The 14530-nt window shown below is 42.7% G+C and overlaps 1 protein-coding gene across 1 annotated transcript in view; it reads left to right on the top strand.

Moving 5' to 3' along the window:
- Positions 1-14530, top strand: part of Prpf6 (pre-mRNA processing factor 6) — a 54974-nt gene that overhangs the window by 10664 nt on the left and 29780 nt on the right. Inside the window, exons 4-9 of the mRNA XM_050151077.1 lie at positions 5544-5622; positions 6198-6374; positions 6578-6733; positions 10851-10945; positions 11308-11464; positions 11906-12068. Coding sequence (XP_050007034.1) covers positions 5544-5622; positions 6198-6374; positions 6578-6733; positions 10851-10945; positions 11308-11464; positions 11906-12068 — 827 coding nt within the window. The remainder of the gene's footprint in view (positions 1-5543; positions 5623-6197; positions 6375-6577; positions 6734-10850; positions 10946-11307; positions 11465-11905; positions 12069-14530) is intronic.

The raw sequence follows: 14530 nt of genomic DNA, 5'->3' as shown, positions 1-14530 counted from the left end.
TTTTATTATTTTTCTGAGATAAGATCTTACTAGGTAACTCTGGATGTTCTGGAACTCTGTGGAGACCATGCTAACTTTGAACTGAGAGATCCACCTGCCTTTGCCTCCCAAATGCTGGGACTAGAGGTGTGGGCCACTATGCCCACCTTTGTTTTTTGTTGTTTTTTTTTCCCAGAAACCTGGGATCTTACCTTGTTTGGGCTATGCAGATACTTTCCACCAAACTAACCCATACCTTTTTTTGGTTATTTATTTATTTGGCTTGTTTTGTGGTACTAAGGAATTGAATGTAACACCTCATGTATGGCAGTCAAATTCTTGACACCTGAGCTATATCCTCAGCCTTTTTTTTTCCCTTTTCCTCCCTTTTTTTAAAAATTCATTTTAAAAAATTTTTCTAGACAGAATTTCTCTCTGTAGAACTCAGAGATCTGCCTGCTTCTGCCTCCTTAGTGCTGGGATTAAGGGTGTATGCCACCACTGCCCAGCTCTTTTTTCTTTTTTAAGTATTATTATTTTAAACTTTTGAAAATCTCTCTAAAACATTATTATGTTTTAAAACATTGCATTATTTTTTAATCTATATGAGTGTTTTGTCTGCATGTGTATCTGTGTAACATGTTCTTGGTACCCTTGAAGGAAAAAAGAAGGTATTGGATCCCCTGGGTCTCAAGTTACAGATAGTTGTGAGTTGCCATGTGGGTGCTGGGAATAGAATCCACTGAAGAGCAGCCAGTGTTCTTAACATTGAGCCTTTTTTTTCTTTTTGTTTTTCGAGACAGGGTTTCTCTGTAGCTTTAGAGCCTGTCCTGGAACTAGCTCTTGTAGATCAGGCAGGCCTCTTACAGAGATCCGCCTGCCCGTCTCCTGAGTGCTGGGATTAAAGGCGTGTGCCACCATTGCCCGGCAACATTGAGCCTTTTCTCTAGCCCTTTTTTAGTTTTTTGAGACTGAGTTTCTGTATATATCCCTCACTATCATAAAACTCACTTTGTAGACCAGACTGCTTTTAGACCACTTATAACTTATAATATATATATCTTCCTTTAAATTGTGTGTGTGTGTGTGTGTGTGTGTGTGTGTGTGTGTGTGTGTGTGTGTGTGTGTGACACTTTTGGAGGCTAGAGACTCAAGCTACTCAATATGGGTGCTGGGAACTTAGCTCAAGTCCCCTTTAGAGTAGTATGACCTCTTAACATTAAGTAATTTCTCAGTCCTTTCCTTTCCCTTTCTGTTCTTTTTTTTTTTTAATATTTATTTATTTATTTTGTATACAATATTCTGTCTGTGTGTATGCCTGCAGGCCAGAAGAGGGCACCAGACCTCATTACAGATGGTTGTGAGCCACCATGTGGTTGCTGGGAATTGAACTCAGGACCTTTGGAAGAGCAGTCAGCGCTCTTAACCGCTGAGCCATCTCTCCAGCCCTCCCTTTCTGTTCTTGAGCTGCAGTTTCATTATGTAGTCCAGGTTGACCTTGAATTTATGGAAATCTCTTTCCTTGGCTTGCTGCATTATCAGATTTGTAGGCTATCTTTATTTATATGAATTTTTTTGTACTTTTCGTACCATTGCCCAGCTATTTATATGAATATTTTATATGCATGGATATATGTGTGTAGTTGGATTTTTTGTAGGAATTATCTGCTGTGGAATAATCCTTTTGTACACTGAAGAATTGTCATTCATATTGGTTTAATAAAAAGCTCAATAGCCTATAGAGGGGGGTGACCAAACTATGGATGCTGGGATGAAGAAGGGCGGAGTCAAAAAAATTACCAGCCATACACAGAGGGAACAGGAGATGAACATGCCATATTAATAAAGGTACCGCCATGTGGCCGAGTGTAAATAAGAAATATGGGTTAACTTAAAATAGAAGAGCTAGTTAGTAATAAGCCTGAGCTATTGACCAACCATTTATAATTAATATAAGCCCCAGTGTGTTTGAGTGACTACAGGACAAGAAAACTCTGTCTACCACCGTTGGCTTCCCAGTAATGACATGGAAACTTATTATTAAATATGAAAGATTGGCAGATAGCTTTGATTTGCTTATAACTAGCTCTTATAACTTAAATTAACCCAATTCTATTAACTTACTTTCTGCCTCATAGCTTTTTTTTACCTCATCTCCACATTGCTCTTCCTGCTTGCTCTGCATCTCCTGGTGTCTCTGCCTTCTTTCCAGCATCCTTCCAGCCCAGAATTCCTGCCTATCTGTTGGCTGTTTAGCTTTTTATTAAACCAACCAGTGACATATCATAACAATGTACAAAAAGGTTATTCTACAACATTTACCTTTTTTTGTCTAAATTAAAAGGAAAAGTTTTAACTCTAACTTTGTAAAACTATACAATAAGAACCATCAAGCCGGGCGATAGTGGCGCACGCCTTTAATCCCAGCACTCGGGAGGCAGAGGCAGGTGGATCTCTGTGAGTTCGAGACCAGCCTGGTCTACAGAGCTAGTTCCAGGACAGGCTCCAAAACCACAGAGAAACCTTGTCTCGAAAAACCAAAAAAAAAAAAAAAAAAAGAACCATCAAGTAAGAATTATATTTCCTGCTCTGCATTCCATGTGCTAGGATTAAAGGCCTGTTCCATGTGCCCAGTAGAAACCATACTTTGAGCCTGCCATAGTGGTACACACTTTTAATCCCAGTACTTGGGAAGCAGAGGCAGGCAGATGCCTAAGTTCAAGTCCAGCTTCCTCTACAGCGAGAGTTCTAGGACAACCAGGGCTGGCTACACAGAGAAACCATGTCTTGGAAAAAAAAATAATAATACTTTGAACTTTTACTTTTTTTGGAACTAGTAATATGGATAAGATAGTTAATAGGTTTTCTGTACCCCAGTAATAGGTTTCTCTGTCAATGCAAAAAGCCATATCAAGCCAAATTGGAAAAGAAAAGGAACAGGTTTATTTGAGCAGAGCAACTCCTGGGTGAGTCCTCCAGTCCCAGAAATGGGGCCAGAGAAGTCACACATCTGAACTAGAGCAGGGAGCTTGTCTAGCCTGTAGGTGAGGGGTGATGATGTGTCCCACACAAGCTGGGTTCGTGCCCAAGTGTGGTCAAAAGCTGGAGTATTTGGGTGGGGACTTAGGCTGCTGGTGCCTTCAGGGGAGGAGCTGCCATAGCCGCCAAGAATTTGGAATTGGCCTTTTTGGTCCTTGGTTCAGAGATTCTCTGAGAAGGTGCTGTTTGGAGGGAGGGAGAGAGAGACAGAGAGACAGACAGAGAGACAGGGATGGGACTATCTGGATTCAGCAGGAGTGAGCTGAAGGTTCTAGCTGAACAATAGTCTCTTGAGTTTTTGGATAGTGATAGTGTTGCTATAGCTTCTCGTCAGCAAGGTAACCAATGGGAGGAAACAACTGTTAATTTAAGTCTACCAAATGAGAGTAAAGACCATTACCTAAATCTTTATCAAATTAATAAGCAAGTTTTATTTTCTGTCAGACAAGCTTATCTCCTTAAAGTAGGGTTTGAAAATATAACATCAAATGCAGGAAAGGATAGGGTTTATATTGTCTAAAAAACTGCAAGAATAAAGGGTTTTTAAGGATCAGGGGGCAGTTTCAGAGGAATTTTGGTTACATAGGAACTTGGCTGAACATTTTTAAATTAATTTGGTAGAACATCTTATTGGTATATTTAGTATGTGAGTCAAACTCCGTAGTGTGGAGGAGAGCATGTCAAATTCCAGAAACAGGTTAAAGCATGATCAACTTGAATTTTGCAGCAGACAGAAATGAACTTGTTCTGACCTTAAAACAAAATGACTTCCATCCTTAAGATGGAGTTAGGCTGGTCCATCACAGCTGACACTGTGGAGTACAGTGTTGAAGTGTAGATCAGGTGTGCTGTTTAACGGAGTAAAATATGTTTTTCTTTATAATGGATTTTTATTTCTTTTTTTCTGGACACACAGTCTCTGCATAGCCCTGGCTGTCCTGGAATCATGCATCATTATATAAATATATAGACCAGGCTAGCCTTGAACTCACAGAGATTTGCCTATTTCTGCCTCCCAGTGTTGAGATTAAGGATGTGTGCCATCATACCTGACTCTAATGGATTTATTTTTATGGAAACATATTATCACTCAAGGAACATCTAGGAAAGTAAAATATCTGATTTCTCTAGTTTCTGTTTTCATTTGGTAAATAATTGAACGATTAGATTTGTGATTATATCTACAGTTGCCTAAAATATATTCTAGGTAATTATTAAGTGTTTGGAATTGTTTTTGGTTGCATAATAAAGATAGACAACAAGACAACTTCATTTTGCATTGGGCATCCAATTTTTTTTAATTTTTTTTAAGACTTACTCATTTTGTATGTATGACTGCTTTGTCTGCATGTCTGTATGTGTACTGAGTGCATGCCTAGTGCCCATGGATGTCAGAAAAGAGCATTGGATCTGTAGGTGAGCTCTGGAGCTGCAGAGGGACAGCCCTGGAGGGAAAGGTATTCTGATTTGTCTGGAAATCAGGCTATACCTGGAGCTGCAATAGGATAGCTCTGGAGGCTGGATAAGGCATCCTGATATATTGTGAAGTCAGGCTACACCTTAAGCTGGGGTGCAGTGGGGCGTGGTCTCCCGGCAGGATGTAGTACTCCTGCTTCTGTCCCAGAGAGCTGTTACAGCTGAACTGTGTACGGTTCCTGTCCTAACAGAGCTATCTGTTTCTTCTGCTCCACTTCTCTGCTTCACCTTCACTCCGTTAAAGGGAAGCCGCTGCAGAAATGTTGCATCTCCTCTGGTTCTGGCAAAAAGTTTTTCTGCTCAACTCCCCAGAGTTTCCTAGCAGCAGATGTAACTGTTTCTTTTGGTTTTTATGCTCAGCTCCTCTAAGGGAGGTTCTTTTCTGCACCTGTGAAAGAAGATCTTCACCCAAAACTCTTTTAAGAAAGAGATTTGGGAAGGAGGAGTCCAGGAGAGGGGCTGTCTCTACCAGGGTAGTAAAGGACAGCCAGCAGCTGAGCAGGCAGAGGGGGCTTCTGTAGGGCTTCTTAGGGGCAGAATTTTCCCAGGGAGAAGATTTTCTGCTCAGAGATTGGCTGGTTTTCCTGTTCAGGGATTAGTTAGTTTGTTCAGGGCAGAATTGGCTGTGGTTTCAGGGTCAAACTGTGTTTCTTTCACTGACTCTAGCTTTTTGGCTCTATTTTCAGGGCTAAGGTGTATTTCTTTCCCTGGCTCTCCTTCTAGGGCCAAAGTGGTTTCAGAGTCAGGGTGTGTTTCTTACGTTCTGGGTTCAGAGCTAAAAGTGTTTCTTTCACTGGCTCAGGTTTCAGGTCAGGGTATGTTTATTTCACTGGTTCTGGGTTCAGGGTCAGGGTGCTAGGTTTTGTGCTCAGGGATTGATTGGGTTTTTTTTTTTTTGACTGGCCCTTTTATCCTGCAGGATCTCTTAGAACTGGAGCTGTGGGTAGCTGTGTCTTCTCTATAAGAACAAGCGCTCTAAGCCTGTATCTAATACTTCTCCAAACCCTACATCTAATATTTCTAATGCAGGCACATTTTTTTGTTCTTAGAGAGCAAAGGGAGAAAGAAGAGATCGAAAAATACCGAATGGAACGTCCCAAAATCCAGCAGCAATTTTCAGATCTTAAGGTGAGCAGATGGGTTGGCACACGGGTCCTCAGGCCCTCATCTCAGCACAGATCTCAAGGTGGGCAGACGGGTTGGCACACTGGTCCTCAGGCCCTCATCTCAGCAGTGGAGGCCAAACTGCTCTGCTGTTGCTACACTGTTGAACCTTTACTAACTCTGCTCTATACTTAGAGGATTAATTGCTTAGGGGAGGTTTGTGCTTCAGTGTATTTGATCATCTGTCCTATGTTTTAAAAAGCAAAGCTACTGTTTTTTTTTTTTTTTTAAGATTCATTTGTTTATTTTATGTATGAGTGCTCTTATCTTCATATATGCTTTTGTGCCAGCAGAGGGCACCAGATCTCATTACAAATGGTTGTGAGCCACCATGTGATGCTGGGAATTGAACTCAGGACCTCTGGAAGAGCAGCCAGTGCTCTTAACCTCTGAGCCATCTCTCCAGCCCCTCTTTTTTTTTTTTCAAATGGGAAACCATCTCTACATCAGTCATTCTAAGGAACAATAGGCCAGAGCCTTGAGGAAGACAGTTATGAAGTCCTGTAGATGGCTAACATTTGGGTTCTGCATATTTCCAGAGGAAGTTGGCAGAGGTCACAGAAGAAGAGTGGCTGAGCATCCCAGAAGTTGGCGATGCCAGAAACAAACGCCAACGGAATCCGCGCTATGAGAAGCTGACCCCTGTTCCTGACAGTTTCTTTGCCAAACATTTACAGACTGGAGAGAACCACACATCTGTGGATCCTCGACAGACTGTGAGTATCTGAACGGGCAAATGGGGCTTCTTTAGTCTGAAAAGGGTGCAGTGAGAGGTTAGATGTTGAATGCTTCTGTAGCTGTGATGTGGAAGAGTCTGCATAGCTGTACCTATTAGGACATGGGGAGTAGGGGGCAATGTTTAAAGGCGGTGGTGGAATCCTCAGCATGACAGTGCAAGCCAGTGTTTTATTCTCCTTAGCAATTTGGAGGTCTGAACACACCCTATCCGGGTGGCCTGAACACGCCATACCCTGGCGGAATGACACCAGGCTTGATGACACCTGGTACAGGGGAGCTGGATATGAGGAAGATTGGCCAAGCAAGAAATACCCTGATGGACATGAGGCTTAGCCAGGTGAGAATTTGTCATGTGCATTTTCTTAAAAATGGTACTGAAAGGGGGAGAAAGGAACAAATTTGGGGGATGTAGCCCAGTTGGTAGATCACTTGTCTCGGACATCAAGGCACTTCGTTTGATCCCCATCATAAACAAAACAAAACACTCAACAAATTAAAAACAGATATATGTAAAAATTTTTTAAAAAAAGATTTATTATGTATACAGTGTTCTTCCTGCACGTATGCCTACAGGTCAGAAGAGGGCACCAGATCTCATTATTTATAGATGGTTGTGAGCCACCATGTGGTTGCTGTTGACCTCAGGACCTCTAGAAGAAGAGCCAGTGCTCTTAACCTCTGAGCTATCTCTCCAGTCCCCTTAAAGTTTATTCTTTATGTTTTGTCATGAAATGATACTCTGCCCTTGTCATAGTGTAGATGAGATTCTGTTCGCAGGTGAGTACAGGACATGTGCACTTAGCACAGCAAATAAAAGGCCAGAACCAGGCGGTGGTGGCGCACGCCTTTAATCCCAGCACTCGGGAGGCAAAATCAGGAGAATCTCTGAGTTTGAGGCCAGTCTGGTCTACAAGAGCTAGTTCCAGGATAGGCTCCAAAGCAACAGAGAAACCCCTGTGGCTCTGTAAAAAATAATTTAAAAAAAAAAAAAAAAAAAGAAGCCCTTGCCATGCCCCTGCCCCCATCCCAAGCCAAATTCCTCATTCAAGGGCTATATAAGCCACAACCATTTCTCTAATAAAGTGGGGCCTTGACAACAACAACAACAACAAAAACAAAAAAACAAACAAAAAAACCCAAGCAGATAAATAAGTAAAAGGCCAGCCCTGTGTAGCATACTAGTCTGTCCCTTAGAGGTATGAGGCCATCCTACCTCCCAACAATGTCACATACTCTATTGATAAAGCTTACTGTCCTTTTTTAAGTACTGGGGATGAATCCAGGCTCCTACACTTGCTAGGCAAGTGTTCTATCACTGAACTAAATTCCTAACCTTTTGTTATTGTATTTTGGAAAACTTATAATAGAAAGTATTTTACAATAAAAAACCAGTAGCTACTGGTCATGGTGGTGTATACCTTTAATCTCAGCACTTGGGAAGTAGAGGTAGATGGATCTCGGTGAGTTTGAGGCCAGCCTATGCTACAAAGCAAGTTTCTGGACAGTCGGGTTGTTTGGTGGTGGCACAGGCCTTAAATCCCGGCACTCGGGAGTCAGGCAGGTGGATCTCTCTGAGTTTGAGGCTAGCCTGGTCTACAGAGTGAGTTCCAGGACAGTTAAGGCTACACAGAGAAACCCTATCTCAAAAAACAAAATAAGAGGCACACATGACCATGCATTTTTTAGTATATTATACACAAACACACACATTTTTAACATGAGTGCTGGGTATTTTAATTTAGGCCCTCATGTTTACTATTAGCCAGACAGCTCACAATATCTCCAGGCCTTTTCTACTCTTTTTTTTTTTTTTTTTCTTCGTAAATCAGGCTCTTATAATTTGACTGACCTCCTGGATATGTAGACCAGCGCTCTGGAGCATTTGTCTAATTATTCTTTATCAATAAAAACTCGGGAGTCAAATATTGGGGTAAGAATGTTGAATGACCAGAGAAGCAGGGGAGAAACAACTAGTGACCTTCTGACCTTCACCCTCTCTCCCTCCCTCCCATTACTTCATCCAAAAAGGCTGAGACTTTCTCTGAGCCCTACCCTACTGTTTCCTCTATGTCTCTCTATCTGTCCTCCAAAACCTAGTACCTAGCTCTGCTCTCTGATTCAAAGCAAACTTTATTGGCACACTCAAGAGCATCAGGATGCAGTCAAAATATCCCTCAGCAGTGCTCTACCTGCCTCTGCCTCCTGTTTGCTGATTTTTAAAGCTGCATGCCCTTGCTTGCTGTTTTTAGGTTGTGGTTTTTGTTTTTAGACAGGGTTGCCCTGTCTTAAAACTCATTCTGTCGATCAGGCTGACCTCTCAAACTTACAGAGATCCACCTGCCTCTGTCTCCAGAGTGCTTGTATTCAAAGCATGTGCCACTATGGCTGGCTAATTTTTAGTTTTTAATGTTGGGTTGATACTCAGTAAGTTGTGAAGGCTGTGAGCTCACTGTGTAGTGAGGTGGGCTTTGAACTTTGTCTCTTCCTGCCTCAGCCTTCTAAGTAGTTGGATTATAGGCTTGTGCTACCTGGCTTATCTTGGCAGTTTAAAAAACTCACAATTATAATAGTAGAATGAACTGCTGTGTTGAAATTAAAATACTGTAATTACCAAATTTTTAACTTTAAATTTCTTGGTTTAAGTCAGTTTTGGATTTTTCTTTGGGCCGCGAGCTTGGAAAAAATGACACAGAGACTTCTGAATTATAAAAGCTTGGCCTTGACTTAGGCTTGTTCCTAACTAGTTCTTATAACTTACATTAACCTGTGTCTCTTAGTCTGCGTTCTTTGACTCTGTGCTGCCCATCTGCTTCCTCTGCATCTGGCTGGCGACTTCACCTTTCTTCTCCCGAGACTCCTCTGTCCCCAGAATCCTGCCAACGTGCCCCGCTGTTCCATTCTGCTCTTTAAACCAATCAGAAGGCACTTTGGCAAAGACACATCACAGCATATAGAAAGATTATTCCACAACATTGGAAAGACAATTTTTTTTATATGTTCACTCGAGTATTTTTTCCCTGGAACTTTTGGGTTCTCTTTCTGTCTTTGTTGCTTTTCTGTTTTTTCTGTTGATGTGATAAAAGACCATGACCAAGGTCACCTATAACCTATAACCTATAAAAGAAAGCATTTCATTTGGTTTGTGATTTCAGAGTACATAGCACACTTATTTTGAGCACCAACAAGCTCTCAAATCATGACGTGGAAACTGGTTATTGGTTCTGAATGCTTGGCCTTATCTTAGCTCTGTTTTAATCTATTTTTTTTTAATCTACATTTTGCCTCAGGACTTTACCTTTCTTTCATTCTGCATATCTTACTTTCCTGTTTGTTCTGTGTCCTTCTGTCTGGCAGCTGCCTGGCTTCTGGACCCAGGCATGTCGTCCCTCTTTCTCCCTCATTCTCTCCTCCTCTTTTTTTTTTTTTTTTAAAAAAGATTTATTTATTTATTTATTTATTTATTTATTATGTTGACAGCATTCTCCCTGCATGTGTGATGTATGCCTGTAGCCCAGGAGAGGGTACCAGATCTCATTATAGAGGGTTGTGAGCCATCGTGTGGTTGCTGGGAATTGAACTCAGGACCTCTGGAAGAGCAGCCAGTGTTCTTAACCTCTGAGCCATCTTGCCAGCCCCTCTTCTTCTCCCTTGAACCTAGATTTCTCCTACTTATTTTCTCTGCCTGTCAACCCTGCATATCCCTCTGTTCAGCTTTTTATTAGCCCAATCAGGTGCCTTAGGCAGGCAAGGTAAAACAGCAACACATCTTTACATAATTAAACAAATGCAGCATAAACAGATGCAGCACATTTGCATAGTTAAAGTGATATTCCACAAGAGTGTAAGAGTCCATGGTGGAGTGAAGGAACAGCTGAGAGCTCAGGTTTTGATCCACACCACCTGCCAGAGAGAGGGGCTCACTGAGAATGGCACAAGTTTTTTTTTTCCTCCCGAGACAGGGTTTCTCTGTTATGTAACTTTGGCTGTCCTGGAACTCACTGTGTAGACCAGATTGGCTTCTAACTCACAGATCTGCCTGCCTCTGCCTCCCAAGTGCTAAGATTAAAGGTATGTGCCATCATTGCCCGGCTGGCACAAATCTTTTGAAACCTTAAAGCCTACCTCCAGTGAGCGTCCTATCCCCTAATTCTTTCCAAATAGTTTCACCAACTGGGGACCAAATATTCACACATGGGCCTATGGGAGCCATTTTTCCCTCAACTCTATCCCTACCCCCAATATCAATTCTTATAGAAGATTTCTACACTTTCTCTGTAGAAGACATTTTCCTAATCACCAGCTGTTGTCTGAGTTACAGTAAGGTGATTTTCCTCCTGACTATTTTTTCTTGGGTAGATTTGTTAGGAGGGTCTCCAGGGCCCTTGGTAATTCATTCTTTGTTTTAGATATTCCTGGTCATGTCTAACTGATTCTCACCTTTACCTATCTTGTAGGTATCTGATTCAGTGAGTGGGCAAACTGTTGTGGACCCCAAAGGCTATCTGACGGATCTAAATTCCATGATCCCAACCCACGGAGGGGACATCAAGTGAGTATGTTGCAGAATTGGTAGGTTGAAATGGGAGCTCGAATTGCCTAGTATGTTGTGGAGTTTTAGAAAAAAGAATATACAGTCATGGATGTTCTGAGAAATGTAGAAATATATTTGTATTTATTTACTGTATGTGTTAACTATTTTACAAATAGTAAGGTCAGTGCTTATGGTGAGCTAGAAAGCAGCTGGTATTTATCTCATTTTTCCTGTCTGACATTCAGGCCTCAGTTTGTTTGCTCAGGGCCAACAGAGCTCTTTTGGATTTTGCATTTTCAGAATGTTTTCCTTAGCAGTTTATGCCTGATTCTTGTCATATCTCTGGTCGTGTGACCTGATATGCCTTCTCATTCTTACAGTGACATCAAGAAGGCACGGCTACTTCTCAAATCTGTTCGAGAAACAAACCCTCATCATCCACCAGCTTGGATTGCATCAGCTCGCCTGGAAGAAGTCACTGGAAAGCTACAAGTGGCTCGGAACCTTATTATGAAAGGGACAGAGATGTGCCCCAAGGTGAAGCCTATAACACATTGCTCTTGACAGAAAACCCTCTGTGTTCTGCCAGGCATGGTACCTATATGGAGAAATGGAGCCGGAGCAAGGTTATAAGTAGAGGGAAAGGAGTTTCTTGCTTGCTTTTGTGTGGAGCAGAGACTGACCCATCATTATAATGGCAGGGTAAGCTGCACTGGAAGGGAAGAACTAGGTAGCTTGTCATAACAAAAGAAACCTCGAGGTAGATGGCTCAGCATTTGAAAGTGCTGACTGCTCTTCTAGAGGACCTTAGCTTGATTTCCAGAAATTACAATGGCTGCTCACAACTGTCTGTAACTCCATTTCAGAAGATCTGATGCCCTCTTCTAGGTATCTGGGGGCCCCAGAGGTAGTACCCACTTCTCCCTTGTGGTTTCTAGGCTGTTCTTACTGAGTTTTTTACTTTTTATTTTTCCCCAGAGTGAAGATGTATGGCTAGAAGCAGCCAGGCTGCAGCCTGGGGACACAGCCAAGGCTGTGGTGGCACAAGCTGTCCGTCATCTCCCACAGTCTGTCAGGATTTACATTCGAGCAGCAGAGCTAGAAACTGACATTCGAGCAAAGAAGCGTGTTCTTCGGAAAGGTAAGCCTTCCTGGCAGGTGTTCTTACTTTCTGATGCTTTGTTCTTTTGGAGAGCAGCTTTGCTCCTCTGCTCAGGCTTTCTGTGAGAGTAGTTAAGAAGCTGGTGATGTTGTCTAGGCCTTTTCCTGGACTGGTCCCTCTGCCCTTGAGCCTTCTGTAAGGAAGGGACTCTGGTGGGGAGTTTCACCCTGGCTGGAGGCCACATCCCTGCTTTATAAAGTGTGAGTCACTGTCATCCCGATTTTCCTTATTCGCAGTACAGGGACAGCTTGAATTCCAGCCTGCTTCTATGGCTCTGGAGGCTAGATGAGAATGTCCTCAGCCAGGCCCTCTGACATGATCTAAGGTGTTTCTGCAGGGTAGTGTACCCCTTGGGGTAGGTCTGAGGTCACTGATGGTCACATCTGAGTACATGGTCGTTGAGTTCCTTCCTGCACTGACTGGACTGCACCTCCTGCTACCCATCCATTGTCAGCTAAAATACAGTTTTGCCTTTGTTTTTTAAAAAGAAAATTAAAGATTGCCAGGCAGTGGTGGCACATGCCTTTAATCCTAGCACTCAGGAGTCAGAGGTAGGCAGATCTCTGTGAGTTCGAGGCCAGTCTAATCTGGTCTACAGAGCAAGGTCCAGGAAAGCCAGGGCTACACAGAGAAACCCTGTCTCAGAAACCAAAAAACAGAAGAGTGTGTGTGTGTGTGTACATATGTATACTAGAGTCCCAGAGGCTAGAAAAGTGAGTGGCATTACAGTCGAGAACAACCCTACAGGGTACTGGGAACTGAAATGGGTCCTCTGGATGAGGAGCAAGCACTCTTCTTTGAGTCATCTCAGAGAAGTTACAGCATTTGTAGGCAGGTTGTGAATTGCTTGTTACTCTAATTCATAAAAGTAGTGCTGTTGTTCCGTGTACCAGATGTTATCATAAATGCTGCTTTTGAATTTGGCTTCAGAACAGAAGCTGGTATCCAGAGTAAGCACTGTACCTGGATGAGCGATCTCCAGCTGGTAGTTTTACTGGGATTAAAAGCGTGCATCACCACTGACTGGCTCCCCATTCTGTACTTAGCATGTTTATCTAAAATGTGCATTTTTTTCTTTCTATTTGTGGCTTTAGAAAATTATATTGTGTGTTTGTGTGTGTCTATGTATGTGTGTGTACCACAGTGTACATGTGGAAGTTAGAGGACAACTTGCATGAGTTGGTTCTCTCTTAATTATTCATCCCAGGGATTGAACTCGAGCTTTCAGACTCGGTGGCAGGTACCTTTACCTGCTGAGCAGCCCTTTTGTGGGTTTTTGAGACAGGGTCTCATTGTGTTCGCTAGCTAGCTGACCTGGAACTTACTCAGAGTGGCCTTGAACTTAAGGCTGTCCTCTCGTCTGCCTTCTGAGTGCTGAGATTACAGGAGTGCACCGCTGCACTGGTTTGTGGACACAGGTCTAGAAGAATATTTCACAGGGCTGTCTTACTATAGAGGTATAGAGGTAGTTGTCATCTCCGCACACCATGTGCATGCATGGTCAGTGTGCATTAAGGTTCTTGAAAGAGGAAGATTAATTCTGTAGGCTCCATGCTCTGCAGTCATGGTTCTTTTGTAAATTGGAAGGTAGATCTGGAAGCTCTATTAGAATCAAGTGAATGTTTTGTTTTTTAAAATAAAATATATGTATGAGTGTTTTGCCCACATTTATGTCTCTGTATCATAAGCGTGCCTGATTCCCACAGAGGCCAGAAGAGGATGATCTTCTGGGACTGGAGTTAGAGAAGGTTGTCAGTCACCACGTGGGTATTGGGAATCAAAACCCGGTCCTCCCAAAGAGCAGCCAATGCCCTTCATCGCTGAGACATCTTTCTAGCTCAAAGATTTGTTTTTATTTATTTATTTTTACTGCATCTCTGGCCTCTGAGGTACTGCATGCGCCACGAGGAGCGCCTCAGATGCCCCTAGAACTGGAGTTCACAGACAGTTGTGAGCCACCAAGTGGGTGCTGGGAACTGAATCTCTATTCTCTTCAAGAGCCGCAAGTGCTCTTAACTACTGAGCCATTTTCCAGCCCTTAATTTTTGCTTTTTGTTTTTTCCCCCTCAAGACAGGATTTCTCTGTAGCTTTGGAACCTGTCCTGGAACTTGCTCTGTGGACCAGGCTGGCCTCAAACTCTGTTTTCAGAGTTCTGGAATTAAAGGCGGCAGGTGCTACCACTGCTTGACAATTTTTGCTTTTTGAGACAGTCTTACTACATAGCACTGGTAATTGTGATATAGACCAGGTTGGTCTTGAACTCATAGAGATCCTCTCTGCTTCTCAAGTGCTGGAATTAAAGTTATGCACTACCATAACTAGCTTCCCCCCCCCTTTGTATGTGTAAGCAGAGCGCTCGCGCTCTCTCTCTCTCTCTCTCTCTCTCTCTCTCTCTCCCTCCCTCCCTCCCTCCCTCCCTCCCTCCCTCCCTCCCTCCCTC

Source organism: Alexandromys fortis, unplaced genomic scaffold (assembly GCF_014885135.2).
Source record: "Alexandromys fortis isolate MF-2015 unplaced genomic scaffold, M_Fortis_MF-2015_v1.1 scaffold_27, whole genome shotgun sequence".
Lineage (NCBI taxonomy): Eukaryota > Metazoa > Chordata > Mammalia > Rodentia > Cricetidae > Alexandromys > Alexandromys fortis.
The sequence above is the reverse complement of the archived record's forward strand: the minus strand, read 5'-3'. Positions and strand labels throughout refer to the sequence as shown.